The sequence below is a fragment of the Gasterosteus aculeatus genome, chromosome 2 (assembly GCF_964276395.1).
Source record: "Gasterosteus aculeatus chromosome 2, fGasAcu3.hap1.1, whole genome shotgun sequence".
Classification (NCBI taxonomy): Eukaryota; Metazoa; Chordata; class Actinopteri; order Perciformes; family Gasterosteidae; genus Gasterosteus; species Gasterosteus aculeatus.
In genome coordinates this window covers 3,262,350-3,281,843 of record NC_135689.1, presented here as the reverse complement: position 1 = coordinate 3,281,843, position 19,494 = coordinate 3,262,350, and the positions used below count along the sequence as shown (strand labels likewise).

Below are 19,494 nucleotides of genomic sequence, written 5' to 3'. Positions count from 1 at the left end.
CCCAAACAAGGAAGGAAGGGCGGAATATTAAGCAGAAATACTGCAATATTGATAAAACCGAAAAACTGGGAGGTTTCGACGGCAGAATGTAGAAAAATGAACATAAACCGTCACCGACAGTTAAGAAACAACATGGTAGTGTTGTTGACACCTTCACCAGGCAACAGCATCCATCCCAAAGGAGGGTGTCTATGGATACAAGCTCTCACACACACACACACACACACACACACACACACACACAGGGCTGATCGAGTGTTAACGCCGGGGTGACCAGCGCCGTCAGCCCTTTGCCTTTTTCTTAATGGACGTGTGCAGTGGCTTGTGCGCGCTCTCTAATTATCAAGCGCCGATCCCTCCAGCTCACACACACACACACACACACACACACACACACACACACACACACACACACTTCACACCGAGCGCTTTGTGCGCCTGGTTGTACACACTCGTTTGTGTACACTTGTGCAAGCGCAGATTGGAATGCAACATCGTCCAACTCTTCAGTTACACGTGCAGCCCAGAGGAAAACGGTCCACGTCCATCAGTCATTTCCACTTTGCACAGAATGTCTCTCACAAACAAGGAGAGCGCCTTTCATACTGAAGCTGTTCATGTGCGTAAACCCAAACGCATTTCTTCTGAGGGCAAAACACCAAATGACATTTCACCCTTTCCAACGGTTGGATGGAGATCGCGGCCGCTAACCAACAGGCCTTTAGACAAGACGACCTGCTCGATTTGTGTGTGCTTCAGGAACAGACAACTCAAGCACAGGCCAATCAAAGGGCGCTGAGTAATATAACCTGCAGGCTGACAGCTGACCAGTTTATGTGCTGTGTGTGTGTGTGTGTGTGTGTGTGTGTGGGGGGGGGGGGGTGTCAGGTGCATCAAGCGTGTCTCCAAAAATCCAAAGTGTTAAGTAGTCTGGGCACACACACACACACACACACATACGCACACCCAGAGGAGTAGCAAGATGCCCTTTCAAATACACAAACAACCTTAAAGGAACAGTGTGTAACATTTAGGGAGATCTATTGACAGAAAGGACATATTAATATTAGTTTTCTTGTGTTGAAACACCTGAAAACATGAGTTTTTGTTATGATCCGTCCTAAAGTCCTCTGCATAAGTAAAGGATGGATCATTGTGATAAAAATCCGCTATTTTTATCAGCAGACAGAAGCACAAACAGACACCACTTGAAGTCCACGTTACTCTGCACGGCGTCCCGGGGCCCTGCACACACCAGCCCTGCTGCTGTGTGGCCTTTGAGAAGAGCAAATACGTCGGCCCTCTAGAGCCAAACTACCTTTGCTCTTCTGTCACCATACGGCCACTTGTAATCCAGCTGGCCTGCACGCGTGTGCATGTGTGCATGTGCGTGTGTGTGTGTGTACGTTGGCGGCTATAGCTGCTGTGCAGACATCCATCAGGCCTGCAAGCAAAACAAAACTCATGCACTTTGTACGCTGTGGACTCCCACAAAAAGAACCCGCATGAATACGCAGCGCACGAGGCTTTTAGCGCCACGGGGAAAGCGCGCTGACGGGTTTCTGAACTAATTGCCGGGCGTCCGTCTACTTGACAAGTGGAGCCAACCGGAGGGGCTCGCGAGGAAACCCGCCCGGCAGCTCGGTGGAGGAACAGCAGAGCAGGAACGGACAAAAAGCAGCGCCGGAGACTCAGATTTGCCGGAGTTTATCTTAAGAGGGACAGCGGGGAGACAGAAAACAACAGCTGGGAACCTCAAAACCGTTCGCTCCTTTGCAGAGCGACGCTTGTGTGTGTGCGTGTTCACTGTGCAGCGTTTCATATGTAGCGTCTGCGGCGGGAAGCATTGTCACATGCCGAGCTGAGCTGCTCTGCAGGCGTCCCGTCTCCTCTCATGAGACTTCAGTCTACTTCAAAACGCATCCGAGAGAGAGAGAGAGAGAGAGAGAGAGAGAGAGAGAGAGAGACGACCGGCCTCGGCCTTGGGAGTCGCACACCACAAGATGGCAGTGCGTTGCTTTGCTCCGCGTGAACAGCAGCAGCCCGAGGCCGCCGACGCCATCGCCGATGTGTTGGGAAACATTTCCCCTCAGGAGACAGATTGTTAGGCCGCGTGAAGGAAACAGCGACCACACCGCAGGCCTGTTGTACGTAAGACGGGGGATTACAACGCCCTAAATCACAGGAATTCATGCGAATATGTACCGCGTGCACTTCGAGCTCCTCTTAAAACGAAAAACACAAAGTTTCCTTCCGTGGTTTCAGCATTGTTAACTTCCGTTTCGTGTGAATCACAAAAAGCTTTTTGCTCCAGAAAAACATCCCCCCTCCGCTGACCGCTCTTCGGCCTCATTTTTTCGGCAGGAAAAAAACAAAATGCGCCACAACTCGCTGTCCCTCCGCCCTTCCTCCCCGCGGCGCCCGGCTCGATGCGGCGATACCGCGCAGAGGAACGGCAAATCAGGCCGCTTTGCATCCGGTGCTGCCGCGGCACGAAGCCGGTGAAAGGAAAAGCCACGTGACCGACCGGGGGGATCGCACCGCCGATCTCTCGCCACGGGCCGCTGAAATACGCTGAAAGAAGAAAAGCGCAACCGTTCAACCGTGACGAAAAACAGAGACTCCCGCCAATCAGATTTACAACAAAAACACCTGGTTTTGTAATCAACCCGCCTTTTCCGGCACACCGATCGCACGACCGTTTATTTATCTGCTGCAAAACCATGGTAATTAATATTTCACAAGTGTCACGACCGTATCTGGGATAATGTCAGGGCCAATTACCCCGAGGGCGCGCCGGCTTCTGTGTGATTCTCAGACAGGAGGTTGCAGCCTTTGGAGCTGTGATAGCGTAGAGGGGGACTCGGTTATTACGGCTTAATGTTGAGTCGCGGTAATCGGAAGCTTTCGCTGGGATTCACTCCTCTCGCCTGTGAGAAAAGCACAGATGGAACTGAGGGGAGAATTACCTCAAGGACACGTTGAGCGACACCACGTGATGGGACGTCGAAGCCGTTCGGGCCTTGTTCAACAAAGAGGTTTGAACCACTCAAACTCAGATCTGTTCAGGCTTTGATTACGCATAATAATAAACGGAGAAGAACAGCAAATTGTGACATTGGAGAAGATTATAAAATACTGCTGGTTACATTTTTTTGATCCTTCATTTCGGGATGTCTTCATTGGATTGGTCACTTTCTAAGAGACGTTCTTTTTGTTTTTCCGTTGAAGAAACAAAAAGAAAACGAGGTTTAACGTGGCGCTTTAGTGGGACTTTTTTTGTGGAGAAATTTAGTTTTAAGGATCTGTCATTTCAATTTAAACATTGTGTGAGTGTTAGTTACGAAAGGGAAAATGAAAGGAATGAAAATTTGTCATTATTTGTAAACAGATATTTTACAGCGGTGGAAAGTTGTGGACTGAATATCGGATTATCCGCAACGTCTCCCTGCAGCATCATTTCAGATATGCGCGGTGCCTAAAACGCACGTGACAATCAGCCATCATTGACTCATTACTAACTAATTGACAGTTGCTATTTTTTCTGCTTTCTTTAGTGGATTCCTATTTAAAGCAATAAAAACATTTTTTCGAAGTGTAGCAAGCGGCATAACGCACATGGAGACCGAAGCCACACGGCCGCATCACGGGCCCCCGCCCGGCGATCCGGCTTCCTGTAATTACAGACGCCGGGAACTTCAAAGACTGTTTCACGGGGCGCGAATATCATTGAAAGGTTCCTGTGAAGTCAAAGCCATTAAAGAAAGAATTTTCTAGGAGGAAGAAACTTGTCATTGCTGCGTTACTGGGCGGAGGTCGCGAACCTCCACGTGGCGAGATTTTCGCCATTTTCTGCTGCACGTGTCACAGCGCGCGACTCCATCACCACCTGGCGAGCCGCCTTCTCGCCTTCAACCAGCAAATTACCCACCGGCTGGGGGGGGCTGTGGTCCCGCGGAGGCAATCAATAGGCTCTGCAGAGGTATTATTAGAGGGCCTGGAGATAATCACAGGTTCTGCTCCGAGAGACTCGTTCACCGTAATGAATATTACAAAGCGTTTGAATTATTTAGACGTATGACGGAGCCGCTGGTTCAGATCCGAGCCAACGGTCTGACGGCAAACCAGAGCCCGGGCCGCCGACACGGCGAGCAGTGCGCCGATGACAGCTTCACGAGCGTTCGGTAATATCGCAGCAGCTTTGAGAGCGGGACGTTAACGCGCGCGGGAAGATTTACACTCACGCGGCGACCGGCCAGCCTTTCGTTAACCTCTTCAAAGGCCCCGACCATCTATTCGTCAAGCAGACGGGACGGTGCAGACGTTTTTGGGATTGAGCGGAAGAAAAAGAGAGAACATCTGGAAATCAAAAGAGGCTTGAAGTGAGGAGGAAAAAAGGGAATAAGGAAGCATCTTTGGTTTACATAAAATGTCAAAAGACACAGCGAATGAATAGGATTCGTTTTTCGGCGGGAAAAAAGGAGGTGCACATTAATACAAGAGGAGCACAATTATTGTAAGAAAAGTCAAGGAGAAAATTCACAGTAGGCGCAAACATTCAAATGCATCCCAGCGAACATCCCCAGACTTAAAGTGCAGCTTTTATGCGATTCTACGTGTAAATTCAATGAAATTAACAAAAACAACTAATAGACAAATCCATAGTTGGTGGATTGAGGACTTCTTTGGTGGGTCACAGCCTCTTCTCAGGTTCTAACGGCAGCGAGCGCAGCCAACAGATGTCGGAAAAAATAACAGCAGGCTTCGATCCAGTGGGCTCCAATAAAAATGCAAATTTCGTTTGTTTTTTCGCAACGAAATCATTCTGCTGAATAGCGTCTAAGAACGCGTCCTGCAATCAGTTTCCTTTAACGACAAAACATGTGAAACAAGCGCAGTGATTCGGCGTACTGGAGAGGGCACGCCGCAGCAGCTCTCCGACGGCAGAGTGATTAATATTTCTGTCCCGCTTCCTTCTGAAGCACCGTCGGAAAACACAGAGATCAATCACTCGCTCGCTCGCTCGCTCGCTGGGAGCCTCGCACGGAATCTCTTATTCCATTTTTTTTCACATTTCCTGCGAGTCGGTGATCTACAGCACGCACACAAAATAACCGCGACACCCTGGATTCCGATCTGACGCGTCATGTCGAGTGTTATTTTCTTTTTCTATTGAGGAAAAAAAAAAAATGCGGAAAAAGTCAAAACACGACAGATCAAGGACTTTATGAAAAATGTTGCTTTCAGTTTGATTCACGCACCAACTTCTACCCTGTCCATTAAAAAGTGTGTGTGTGTGATTCTGACCCTCTGTGTGGAGGACGTCGGTGTTTGTGTCGCCTGCTCATACTACGTTTTCTGACATCTCGAGGACTAAAGTCAAAACCCAACGATCTGAAACAAATCAGCAAAACGATATTCCACCGTCTTCATTCGACGGGTAAGGGTCATTTCCCGAGTGTGTGAGCGAGCTGCTGCGCTGCAGAGGAATAAACTCGGTGGAAAATGCCCCCAGTGTGAGAGCCAACAACACGAAAGGAGGGATCCGTTGTTCGGCCTAAAAGTGGCAATTTCTCCATTTCTGCAGCGTTACCGAAAGTCTAAAAACACGACCCTCGGATGTTTCCTCCTCATCACAAAACTCACTGAACACTGCGCTTTGAAAATAGCACGAGTTGCACCGGGACTGATTGTTTTTGGGGGGGCTGCACACGAGCCAGAGAAGTGCGTTAGGGATTAGGCGGACATTGCTTGATGACGAAGCAGCAGCGTCGGGGGTGTGGGGGCGTCTTTGAAAATTCTCTCCAGCCTTTGAAGCCCCCCCGAGGTCGGCCCGCTCTACCGGCTGCATCATAAACACTTTTAATAGAAAAGAGCATCTTACTGTACCCAAAGGAAGCCGACTTCCACTGGCGTCGGGGTTCGGCTCTCCTGCAGCCCGCCGCCACCGGCGCCTGTGTGGCCTGGACAGGCAGGGGGACATGTCTCCTACAGGGGGACAAAAAGACGGCACAGGACGGCAGGTCGTGAGAGAAGAGTCACGTGACTGCTTTCCCTTTGGAAAATTTCCACGCAAACTTCATACATCTTTGAACAAAAGTACACATCCAAGAGTATCTCCTATTTTTAATGTACTTGCCTGCTATTCATAAACGTTTAACTCAATGTAACCTAAGTTTCACATTTATTAACAGAGTTAATTGGAGAGTACATATATATATCTAATGTATATATATCTATCTCTATATCGATCGATATAGATAGATAGATAGATAGATAGATAGATAGATAGATAGATAGATAGATAGATAGATAGATAGATAGATAGATAGATAGATAGATAGATAGAGTCACGTTTAACTTATCCAATATCTTTTGCACTACTAACAATAATATAACATCTTTCATCTGTCAGACTTCCCAAGAATACTTGTTTATCTAGTTCTTCTTTGGCCAAAGAAACAGACACATTGTAAAATTAGATCATGAAAATGTGACAATTGAGGATAAAAAGAACTCGAAGGATCAAAAGGAAAGAGAAGGCTGCCTCGGGTTGGTTTCTTTGTGGCGTAGCGCCTTTTGTTTGCTCAGACATTTCTCATCTCAGCACTCCCCTCAGAGGAGGTTTGTTAAGGCCGAGCACATTCGATTCGTGGTCAGACAAACAAACACATCTGGCTCGATTCGGAAATAACTTTTTACATGGATAAAAAAAAAAAAAAAACTTCATACTTAAGCACAGATTGTTTGTGTATGAAGAACTGTGCACGAGGCCTTGAATGTTATTAACGGCTAATTGTGTCACCGCTGCTGCTATTTGCTACCGTTTCAGCACAATGAATTATTAATTTGAGAAACGCTAGAGCCTCGGCTGTGGCTGAGCTCGAGCTGCGAACCTTGAATTTGTCTTTTCTCGTGTCTTACATTAGTTTACTGTGACCTGTCCTTTCCATTCCGAACCCTCTTGTTTCGAGCCTGTCAGTGCACTGACGCACAAATTCACACACACACACACACACAGACGGTGTTCTTTCGACGCCCGTGGAGGGGACAATGCCCCGATCCAGGCCCGGCGAGAATGACAAGGACAAAGGCGAGCCCGGCGTCCTCACCACCGCAGCATCATCATCATCTGTCTCCGTGGCAACAAGAGAAGGAGCGATGGGCCGAGAGAAGGTGATACTCTGCGAGGTCCCCGTGGAGAGCCGGCACTAGACGGGCCCTGAAAGGCAGCACGGTCACCCCCCCCCCCTCCTCCACCGACACACACACACCGCCAGTGTATCCGAGGCCTGGCCGGCGCTTTTCTTCTCTCCTTTTTAGGTTACGTTTCTCTCCGGAATTAAAGCACAGTTCAGTCCACACTTTGTGCCGTTTTAGAGAGAAGCCTCCAGATAGAAGAGCGCCGCTCCGTCCAGAAAGCCTGTTTGAAGCAAAACAAGTGGCAGGAGTGCAAAAACCCGTCGCTGCCATTTCGTTTCCTTCGGCATTTCGTCCGTCTCTGCAAATGGATCCCACGATACTTTAAGTCAAATAAAACAACACATCTGGCCTGGATTAGTGTTTGAATCGATTGGAAACACTGTGCTTGCTGCCTATTTCAAGACACACTTTGAGAGAGGTCGCGACCTCCTCAACAACAGCGGAGAGGAGCTTTATCCTCTTCATTGTCACCTCCAACAACACACTTCATAATCCCTGCGACGGTTTCCGACTCTCGGCGGGAACCTGGAGGGAGGTAAAAGGCGCGGAGCGGAACCAGCTCTTGTGTCGTGACAAGCGTCGGACCGCTGCTCCGCTCGGGGCTTTTCGCTGGACGGGGTTAACAAACACGAGCGTCGGGGGAGCGTCTCATCATCGGCCGTTCACGCTGAAGAACAATCGAATAACAGCAGGTCAGCGGGGCTGCTGAGCCCGTCGCACCCGGCGTCTAATCACATCTCAATGAACCCATCCGGTCCGATAGCAGAGCAATTAAACACCGTCCATGTTGTTATTCCTGTCTCATTAAACCACGCGGCGCGTACGAGAGTAATCCCCTCATCACCGACAGGGCCAATCTATCCACACACACACACAATCCTTCGGGAGACAGGCTTATTTATTTATAGCTCCAAGTTCGGTGGCTTTTCAATTATTAATGAAAATGAAATCTACCGCGCCACGTGACACACAACATTTTAAAACAGCCACGCTCACTTGTGTCATATTAACGGTACAAAAAGGTAACCCGGAGCCCAGATAAATAAACGTGTGACAAGTGATTTATAAACTGGCTCCATTTTAAAGTGAAGTACATCCAGCGGCATCCAGTTTTTAAATGCCCAAATGTCTTTAGGAGGGAGAGAAGTGGAGCTCTATTTAAATGGAGGCAAAATATCTTCTACTTGCACGACTTGAAACTAGGAAACATTTTAAAAGACTGATTTAAAGCAAATGAATAAAGTAAAAAATCTTAATGCTATAAAGTCAGTGTTGTAATATTAGATAAGCCTAACTGAAACTGGTCTGATTAAGTAGTCCAGATACTTTATATTCTCCTTCAGGTGACAGAACACTGTGATTGGCTTCTAAAAGTCAGAACTGATTTATGGGGAGTTGGATGGTATTAATCATAGAGCCAGACATCCTAGAAAGGTTGTGTCCATTTGGCTCTTGCAGGGGTTTCAAGTTTAAAACCTTTTTGTGTTGGATTATGTTCTGGGTGGATATTGAGTCATTAGCGCGGCGGAAGTGAAACTGATTGCTTGCTGGTTCCAGAGATGTTTGTGCTTGAAAAAAGAACAAAATGATCCATTGTGGAACAACACTTATGAGTCATGCAAAACTAAAACACAGATTTCTTATGTGAGAAATTTCACCCGAGCCTAAAAACTTTGACTAATATTATTTGCAACATATCAAGATATTGATCCGGATCAATACTGGGCCATTTCCACGGCCGGTTCTGTGAAACCAAACCAGCACACTGGGCATTACGCCGGCATTAAATAGCCCACAATGCAATGCAGCCGCGATGACGTCATTCAGAATCGACGCCGGTGGAAAAAGCTGTAATTTAAGTGGAGGCGTAGCATTTCTTTCTTTATTAGTTCAAACAGTTCTGCAGCTGGTCACAGGTTGCCATGGTGACGCCTCTCCAACAGGCAATCAGACTCTGAAGAAGTGACGTGATGATTGCAGTTCAGTTTCCAATACAAGCCGGACGACATTAAGGTCCAAACTGACCCTTTTTGCTCCGTGTGACTGGCCGGAGATCTTTTTCCGCACCCTTTGAAAGAAAAAGAAAGAACCTTTTAAAAAAAAGGTTCTACCAGGACCCAGAAGGAGCCACGAGCAGGAGTCAAATTGAGACCCGGTAGAACAGCAATAACAGAGCAGGTAGAAAGGAGAATGCCGCAGGATGCGAGTAGACACGGGCAGTAACAAAACGCCTCAATGACCACCATCACTTGATTCAGCAACTTCATTACAGCAGCAGAGTTCCACTATCCGGCAACGAGGGGTGCAGCGATCGCAATCGATCCATCTGGCATCCGAGGAGACGGCCGCACTTTTTAAATTGCAGGTAGAACTCTGTGACATTCTGCGAGAAGACATCAACATTCCGCTGGGTGTGTAATGACGTGGCGTCTTGCTTTCTGCGAGTTAATTCAACCGTACATGGTACATTTCCGTGGACTCAACAACTCATGGTCGCAAATGAATAAGTCTATTTCAGATTCTCACAGTCAGGTTATGGATCAGTTTAACGAAGGCTCAATTCCAGTTGGCCGCTTCACTTTAAGTGTCTGAAGTGTTTCAAGTCTTTAAGCAAAAAGTCAGCAAACTTCCTTCTGGAAGTAAAACTGAAGAATCCCTTCAACACTTGCGTTGGATTTACATCTGTGTGGGAGCGCTTACAAACATGAAATACATGTGTCACAATATATAAACTGCCGCTGATGAAACCAAAAATTACAAAATGTTGGGAAAAGCCACAACCCGCAACTTACGATCGCTGCAAGCTTCCCGGGGTGAATTTGGGCTCCGGGGTCTTGTAGTGCTCAGAGCGCAAAACCGGCCACGCGTTTTCACAGGTGTAATAAAAAAGTGCTGAGTTCACACTGCTTGAATACTTACATACATATTTCAGAGCGAATAACCTGGTAAAACACATTTCTTCCACACGTATCTGTATGCTATCACGCCGTTCGTTCTGTCCATTCTCGTCCTGAGATCGAGGGGCACTTTCAGAAGGGAGGCTGCAGTGAAAAGGCTCTCCGGCAGCAGGAAAGAGCTCTTTACGCCAGAGAAATAAAAATGTAGCTGCTCCTATGAACCACGGCACCGAGGGGCAATAAAGCGTCTGCATGGCTGCACTTTGGGGCAGATTTAAGAGCCATGTTGTGCCCTTATTTCACTTTTCACATGGAGGAAACAATGAGGTGCTCCTAGTGGCGGCTGACTCCATCATTAGGTCCTGCATCTGCAAAGGGTGCTCTTAAGGAGGGGGGGGGGGGGTGCACGGCTCAGCTTTTTGTCGGGTTGGCTTGAAGGAATAATGATCCGTGCCGTATAATGCTGCGTCTAAATCTCCGTTGGGCTGAGTGATTTCTTTCCTCCTATCTCATCACTCTTACTTACTGGTTTCTTTCCTTTCCGTTAGCCGCGCACCTTCCTCTCCCCCGTTACCTAAACATCTGCTCGCCTTTCGTCCCGTGCATCAGCGGCGACCGGGCGAGCGTCCCTTTTAGTTACTCCACAAAGCAGCGAGCGAACTAGATGCAGCGCCGGTGCTTTCATTAGAGCAGAACCCATTACGGCCGTGGGACCAGGAGCCAGGTCAATACAACGCAAGGGGGTAGGATGAGATTCATTGACACAGATTGCTGCAGTCCAGATCCAATGGCAATTACGGAGGCTATCGATTCATGTGTACACAATGCAACACGGCAGAAAGAAATGATCAGCGCGAAACCATATTTCAGAAATGTTTCGCTGAATGAGATTTCCATCTTTGCACCCAGCAATGCAGACCGGAGCTCCTCAGAGGAGGACAGAGCAGGAGGCAGTGCTCAGAACCCTGGACAGCTCCTCGGTCCCGCACGAAACACTGCTGCCGCCGCTGCGAAACGTACACAAGTCCTCTTCTCATCACACCTGGATTGTTAATTCCTCGAGATCTTCCGGCCCACCGAGCAAACAGACGGGACGCGGTTTGCGTCGTCGTCGCTCAAGCGGCATTCGAGCGGGACCTCATCACCTCACGCGCTCGATTTCTGAGCCGCTGGCTCGTTAAAGTCAAGACTTCAAGTGACAAATAGGGGGCCCATACTTTACCGTCATTTATCTTCCCCTTTTCGGGATAATACCTGCAGCACTGCGGTTTGCATGAGCCGCCCGCTTGAGTGACACTAAATCAATAGAGCTCGGTCTGAACCGCCAGGAGGAGGCTGCCGATTGGATTCGAGGTAAACTGCCGTACTTTTGGCGCAACCTTGAAACACGAGAGGTTAAGACAGTGAAACAGAATGGGGACACGTTGAAAAGAGGCACATTGATTGAGTAGAAAATCTGCTCACAAAGCTCATTTGTCAAGTCACGGACGAATAAATTTATCCTTTTACGGCCTTATGTAAACATGATCTATCATCCTGATGATGATCATGATGATGAATGAAAATAAAATCTTTTTTTCCCCCCCTTCTGCCCGGCGTAGGAACCCCGGCTACAAGAGGTTCTTTCAGGTGACGTTCCCGAAAGCCATGTTAAATAATGCATGGAACGGCAAATCCCACCGGAGGTATCATTCCACAGGAGTCTTCTTCCCCGGGCCGAGTCTCCGGTGGCAGGATTGAGACCAAATGTCACATTCCCGTCCCGAGCGGCCTTTGGACCTCGCAGCGCTCTCGACCCCGCGTTCGCCACTCGCATGGTTTCCATTTTGGGCCTTTTGTTTCCACTCTGTCTGTCTGCAACGAGGACGGCCTGTTTCCTGCTGCGAGGGAGGAAACGGGCAGAGGGCGCGCCCCGGCGCAAAAGAAAAATAAATAAATAAACGCTGACTCAGCATTTATCAATCCTGCCTTTCTGCAAGAGTAAGTGTAACTGGACACGGCAGCAGAACCGCAGCGGCCTGCTCGTTTAATCATAGCTCCCTGGCCGGGGCTTTCGGACGGACGTCAGGTGCTGGAGGCCACACAGCTGCACTGATCAACACGCCGACCTCTCGTGCGCCCCCCCGTTTTTTTTCTACCCGCGTCCTATTTTTAGAACAAGCCTTTGTGGGCTTTTCACAAACGAAGGCTTGGACACCGTTTCACCGGAGAAGAGCAGCGCCAACGTAACTGTGACGCCCTTCCGGCACTTCATCTCGTTACCGCCCTTAAGAAAAATAAGTGCTGAGGCAATAAAGGAAAAGCACGTGTGGCCATTTCATTTCCTGTATTGAGGGAAAAAAAGGAAATGAGAGAGTCTGTCCGACGTGTGTAATTGATGTTTTTTTAAGTGTGTAGATACATTTCTCATCCAAATCATCACCATGTTACACGTGTCTCATTTCCATTTATTTTGTACATTTCGTATCCTCCGACTTTGAAATCGAGACCTTGAACCCAAGCTTCCCATCCAATGTGAAGCTAAGGAATTACATTATGAACTCTGCAGCTTCCTGGACTGAACTGCTTTGACGGTTCACGCCTCCAGCCGCGGCAAACAAGCCCTCACAAGCTGTAATGAAAAATAATAAATCACATCCAAAGTGAGACTGGATCTACGGAACTTTCCACTGAAAACAGAGACGCTTCTTCTTGTAATTCTGTGACTCGTCAGTACTTTATTGGATCCATTTTCCTCCAGAAGAACCCTGCAGACAAGATCGGGTTAGTTTCTATGCAGAGTTTTGCTCCTCTGACGAAGTGCACGCGTCTTCATGCCGTCTTCCCTTGTTTCAGGACTTTTCCTGCGTTAATGAAGGGCACTCATCACGTGTCTGCACCGCATACTTGTATCACTCAGATTACCAAATGATCTGTATTAATCAGCAGCTAATTACAGGCAGAGAAGTGTCTGGCTAAGCAGATCTAAGGAGTCGGTCTAGTCCTCTAAAGCGGTTCGCTTCTCTTGCTGCTGTCAAGTTATGCATCTCGAAGGAGTGAGCACCAGCAGAGGTTCTGGACCTTTAAGGAGGGTGGACTCCACGTTTTTTTCTAACCTCAAGCACGTTACCCCACACTCACCTACAAGAAAACAACATGGCAACATTCCTGAACATATTGCTCGGATTTAGATCGGCCCTCAGAATCTCCATGGTTACGAACACGAACATCGGAGCTCAGCTGGAGTGGAAACGCGTCTTCGGACACCTGGAAACGTTGTAAACAGGACTTCTGGTTCTCAATCTGTAGTTTGAAGCCTTCACCCAAACGGTTTTATTTAGTAGTCCATTTAGAGTGCTTTAGGGGGCTGGGATTCATTGTGATTGACAGGTCTCCACCATGGAGTTGTCTGTGTTTTAACCATTTGGTCCCCTCAACACGTGCCGAATGTTATATGCAGCCACTCCTTGAGATGACGAACCTCAAGGCTTGAAAAGGGGGAATCCACGGACCAAACCAGCACAAAGGTTTGCTGTCACGCCCGGCCGGCTGTGAAGGAGTAACGTGATGCGCGAGCAGTACCTGTGGTCAGCTGTTGACTCACACACAAACACACACACGGGAGAAAACTAGTGGCAGCCTTTCAAACTGCTCTCCACGGGTACCAGGCCACAAATTGCCTTCGATTTAGCTGCTGCGTCCGCCGGTTTTGACAGCCGAGAGGCGGATAATTGGTTCAAGTATCGAAGAAATAAAGAACGAACCGTCGTCCGTACTTTGGCCTCGAGAAAGTGTGCTGATTTAAGTGTTGATCGGATTGTGATGATAAACAAGGGATTGAGGTTTGGACACTCTTCTTGAAATCAACAGAGCAAAGAACCAAAACAGTATTGGATCCTCTTCACAAATATAGCAAAGCTGAGAACAAGTTGGGGAGTCTTGGAAGAATCGATGAAAGTTACCGTTGCTTCTTTTCTGAGATCAAACTCAATTACGCCAAACAACAGGCTGAACGTTTCGCGGTAACATAACGCGATGACATGCTAACATTTGGTAGCAACGCAGCAGCGCATTGGCGATCGCGCAGAACGCCTCCATCAGCACCAGCAGACTGAGGACACGGTGCCTCTTAAAAGTCCTCAGCGTCACACGGGACGCAAACCGACCTCCAGTCCGGCCCCACCGGCCCGACGCGAGGGGACCCGTCGGCGCTTTTTCCTCCGCCATCACCGCAGTAGGACGGAAGGCCCAAAACACACGAACGCAGCCTGCGGTTGATTATGAGTGCGAGTTGCAAATTATCTCCGGCCGTGGCTTGAGATTTATCGGTGGGGCTGAATGCAAATCGTCCCTGTGTGGACATTAATCTCGCTGGGGTATTTCATTAGGGGGGGGGGGTGTGCTGGAGAGAGGGCGCTCGTGTGGTCGTAAATTTGGGTTTGGCACACTGATTGTTCAGCAGATTGTCGGGTGAACGCCGGCGGCCACAAGAAGCGGCTTTCTCCATCGTGCTGTTCTTACCGTGTCGAGGGGGCCCCCCGGGGGACCCGCCGAGGGCATCACGCGGGCTCAAGGTTAACCATTTATGAACTCGACTCCAGGGCCGTCCAGCAAAGCGCAGAAGAAGAAGCCAAGAATGAGACTCTAGATCGCTGTGGTCGTATCGTCACACACGGGTACAGAAAATAGAAATCAATGACATTAAACATGTGACTGCATAGAATTACAACAAATTGCTACACCTTTAAGGGAGGAGGGGGCTGCAGAAAACAATGATTTTCATTGTTACATTTTGCCGTAAAGCAAAACAATAAAAAAATGAAACCCTCCAAACGATATTTATTCCACTTCTGATGGAAGTGAAACCAAAAACAGCAAATAAACAGGAATAAAAAACCCACTAAACCCACTTTATCAGATCGCTGCTTGGAACGAAACCAAAACACATGTTTTTCCAGCACTCATCTTCCATCAAAATCTCCCATTTGCATAATCCTGCAGCTGCTTAAACTCGGCAAACCGCTCAACTGCAGGTGTTTAGCGTCAATTACACTTCAGAAGCAGCTGAATAAGAGCAACGAATGGAAGCACCTCTTGCGGGTTTCTTCACGCGTTTGTTGGTGTCGCGTCAAGAATCAACAACTCGATTTTGTCACGTTGTTCAATCAATATTTGATCGCTCATCGCAGACAACACGTCCACGTCCACGTGCTCAGATCTAATCAACTCCTCACATCTGACACCAGAGCTCATTCGAGACGGGAGACGGTCTTCTACGGTGCATATTTAGAAACAAAGCCGCGCAGAATGCGCCGCATCAGCTGATGGTCATCTCTCCGGGGTCGGATATCTGGGCCACGGGACCAGGTTTGAATGCCAAACGTGGGCGAGGGAAGAGAAAGCACTCGCGTGGTCGGCTCGGTGGTTTGGCTTTTTGCAGCGTGTCCACATTGTGCGTGCGTTTTGCTCGTGAGAAGTCAATTCATCGCAGACTTGTGCACCGCGAAGAACTGGCGGCCCGAACTAACAGCGTTAGAGAGGAAACCAGCATGAATCCTGAAGGGCCGAAAAGGGCCACTCAGGGGCCACGGGCAGAACTACGTGACCGTCCCCACGGACTCAAACTGGTGTGACGGGTGTTTGAGGAACTATGCTGGGATTGCAACAACAACAGAAGGACCTTTTGGTTTTCTTTGACTAACTATGCTGGGATTCATCATTAAACAATCTATTCTAGGACTATTTTTTTAAATCAGAGTATTATTTACTACTTTTTTCAGCAAAATACTGTGTGCTAGGATTTTAAAAAACACACATGAATGAGACTTTACTGCATTCTCTCCATGCTTAGTTCCTCGTCCCAAATAAAAAAACTCAAATCCACTCATAAATGACTTCTTGAGAATGTCATAACATTACCATGTCGAGCATCGTAGCCTAGCGCGCTAACATTTGCCAGGAACAGAGGATGAGGTTCAGGCCTCGCGACTCCAGAGGCAACGTTAGGAAACAGACATCAAGAGTCTCTCTGGTCGGCTGTTGACTGTGTCCCTGACCTCAACATCAGGCAGAAAATAGGAAATAAAGAGACTTCAGAGCTGTTAATTTCCAATAATGCACTATTTGAATTCCCTTTTCTCCATTCTAGAAGGACCGCATCTCAGGATCAGCCTCGCTTCTAAACCCCTGCAATCCATAAATTGCTCGCTGCACTTAAATGACGTTTTTTAATCCCGTATCCTCCGTAAACCACACTTTACAGTATTAACAGCGGTCATATTTCATCACGGAATCACAGGCGCCTCTCCAAAACCTCCGTGCACGTCCATCAGAGCCGGGCTGGGATAGTGCTCGCCCACTGTGACCGCGCCGAGCGGTGCTGCCGGACTGATTTTCCAGTGAAATTACACAGAATACTCCGCAGTGCCCGAGAGAGGGAGAGATTTATGAAGGGGCCAAAAAAAACAGGACAAGCTAAAGAAAAAAAAAAAGGTCAGTGTTACAGCATGTCCTAATCCCATGGGTCTGGTTGTATAAGCCAGCAAAGACACACAGTCCATGACTCATCGGTATTGATTTGCTGCCGCTGATCTTGGTGACACCAACGCGCCCCGGCGGGCACAAAGGTCAAGCACCAGCACATGAATCTGCAGAAGGTCTGCAGCGTTTTGCATGGCGAGCCAACAGCGTGAACTTCACCACACAACTATGCGAGGAGGGTAATCCTGTACTATCAGGGCCTTTAGCCTTCCTGATGCTCCTGCACATCTGCTCCGGGCTTAACCTACTGGCTGCCGATAGGGCCTGCCCGAAAACATACTTGCATAACGGGTCCATCCCGAGGCTTTGCCCTTCTTTTTTTTTACCTCAGGAGTTGTGGCTATTTCATTCCATAATATATCTAGGATTAATGTGCCTGTCCACGCACATGGAATCCTCTTTCATGACCGCTACGGCAAATGAACATGTCAGACTTTAGAAGTCAAATAACCTTAATGAGAATAATTAGAAGCAGAATGATCCGAAAATGTTTGAAATAGTTTAAATTGGTGCTTTACAGCATATCAGCTCTCAAAAGGGCAACATGAAAGGAGATAAATCTGCTGGATAAAAAAACTGCATTGACCGTCATCCGTCGCGGTGGTGCTCGGTGATATGGTGAAACTATCTGCAGGTTTCCAGATATGATCCAAAAAGGCTCGGAGATTTGCGGCGAACCCCATGTTTCTGCGCGTAAAATCCGTTTACCATCACAAACCAGAAGAAATCCGTCTGATGACACAGTCCATGGAGCAGAAGGAGGCAACCGCGGGTCTCGTTTAGCAACGATTACTTACAACCAAGTGCACCTAGTTCAAGAGATTACTCGACTTTAAGAACGAGAGGAGGTGACGTCTTACTTGTCCCGGGCGACGTGCGCCTTTACGAGGCTGCTGGTGCCCTGCAGCAGCCCGCAGGTCGCCAGGTGCCGCTGGTACCGCTCCTTCAGGCGGGCGTTCTCCGCGCACAGATCGATCACCTGCTGCTCCAGCTCCTCGATCCGTCCCCGCTGCCTCTCCAGCAGCTCCTGCTGGGTCTCGATGATCCTGTTGAGCTCCTTCAAGTACTCCACGGCCCTGGAGGGGTTCTCGGCGGCGGCGCTGCTTTCCATGTCGTTCCGCGCTAGATGAGGTTGTTTCTTTTTTTTTTTTTTTTTAAGCGCAACACTTGCGCGCGTTGCGCCTCTTACGCCTCGCCATCGTGTTGAACCCGGCGTGTGTGTGTGTGTGTGTGTGTGACCACCCGCCCGCAGAAATAGTCCCACCGCGTGCAGACGCGAACCCAACAAAACCGACGCGGACGTGGTCGAATCAAAGACGTGGATTCGATTTTTTTTTTTTTAAAGTGACGTTGTGGGGACCGCAGCGGCGCGACTCTCCGCCGGCCCCGCGCCTCACCTTTAGCTCCACGCTGCTCCCGTGACTTTTCGTAAACAGACGCTGGCTGTCAGAGTGGGCGGGGCTTACAAGTTTTACGAATCCGCAGGTCGCCTTCCTCCGGGGAAATGATCCAAATAAATGCGCGTTAGACTTCCCTGATCTGCACGTATCCGCACGTGCGGCGGGAGGAGATGAGGGTGGCGCATGAGAGAGCAAACTGCACCGCCCTGTGATGGAAGAGGGTGATGCTAAAGTTTCATGGTGATTACATCTGCTCCTCTTGGTCAGCTGGCGGTAAGAATGTTTAGGACTTTTTCCTCAGTGTCATGTGATCGCTCCACGTGTCTGGCTTGGTTATTATCAAAGCACACGCACACATTTATATTTAAATGTTTGAAAAAGCGACATAATTGTCGTGCTTTTTTTTTTTGCATATGAAAATGCTAAATGTACCAAAGCTGAGCAGGATTTTAGAACGTGCGAACACACATTTATAACCATGATGTCACGGGTTGCCACGCGAAGGGCCCCCCGGACTATCTGGATCTAAACTGATTCACACAACCACGAGGAGCAATTCTAGGTTGAGAATCTTACCCGAGGCCCCAATGATTTAAACATCGCACATTAACAGTTTGATGGGATAGAGTTAGGGTTTCGTCCCGTAGGCCGTACAGCCGAGTACTCCTTCGGGCGGGGCTACTTTGTGATTCACAGGACTTTACGATGTACCTTCTCAACATGGTCCCTTCCAGCCATTCATCCACATCAACGCGTCCCCTCCTGATGGGCCAAAGCCACTCGCACAACTGTCATTGTGAAGATAAACAACAACGTGGCTGTGGTTTGTACTCCGAGCTCGCAGCGGCACCCCCCTCCTTTAACATCTGTGCACCTGTATCCACCATGCAGCTCCATCAGTCATACAAACCAGCAAGTCATCGCAGCGCTCAGGACCTCTGGATGAGTAACACCAGCAGCCATGCAGCCAATAGTGCAGCTTGTTGTTTTGCTGTTGGGATCTTTCCCTTCTTCCCTTGGCTGGCCGGTCACACGCACACGGAAGCTCTCTTGATCAGCACTGATGGAGGAAACCACCGACCGATCGTTTTACCAGCAGAGTGAAAGGAAAACCCTTTGGTTTTTTGACGTGTGGTTTGTGTGATCTGCAGACAATGAAGCATTTTGCTCCTTTTATCGGATATCAAGTTATATAAAGTCAGGAATACAAAAACAAAATAGGTTGGTTTTCTGCAAGTGTGGAGCTTCCATAGGGAGGTGTGTGTGTGTGTGGGGGGGGGCTTTCACACCATCCTAAAGGAGAGCAGCTTTGCCATTCTCCTCAGGTCTCGTTCAGCGACCCCCCCCCCTCCACTGACAGCCCGGTAAGTCATCTGGAACAGCCAGGACTTCTCCCAGCCCGACAGGCTGACAGGTGGGGGGGGGGTTTCTGCAACTGCCGTCCCATAATGGAGAATAAATTGAGTATCATTTTA

At 48.6% G+C, this 19,494-nt stretch overlaps 1 protein-coding gene across 2 annotated transcripts in view; it reads right to left on the bottom strand.

Annotated features, from left to right (window-relative positions):
• The window catches only part of LOC120829429 (IQ motif and SEC7 domain-containing protein 1), a 59,915-nt gene extending 41,832 nt beyond the window's left edge, over positions 1-18,083 (bottom strand). For both annotated transcript variants that reach the window (XM_078083312.1, XM_040193508.2), the window contains exons 1-2: positions 17,480-18,083; positions 5,890-5,988 (exon numbers count right to left, since the gene is read on the bottom strand). In XM_078083312.1, the coding sequence (XP_077939438.1) occupies positions 5,890-5,988; positions 17,480-17,730 (350 nt within the window). In that variant the 5' untranslated portion in view covers positions 17,731-18,083. The remainder of the gene's footprint in view (positions 1-5,889; positions 5,989-17,479) is intronic.
• Between the last annotated feature and the right edge of the window lie 1,411 nt (positions 18,084-19,494).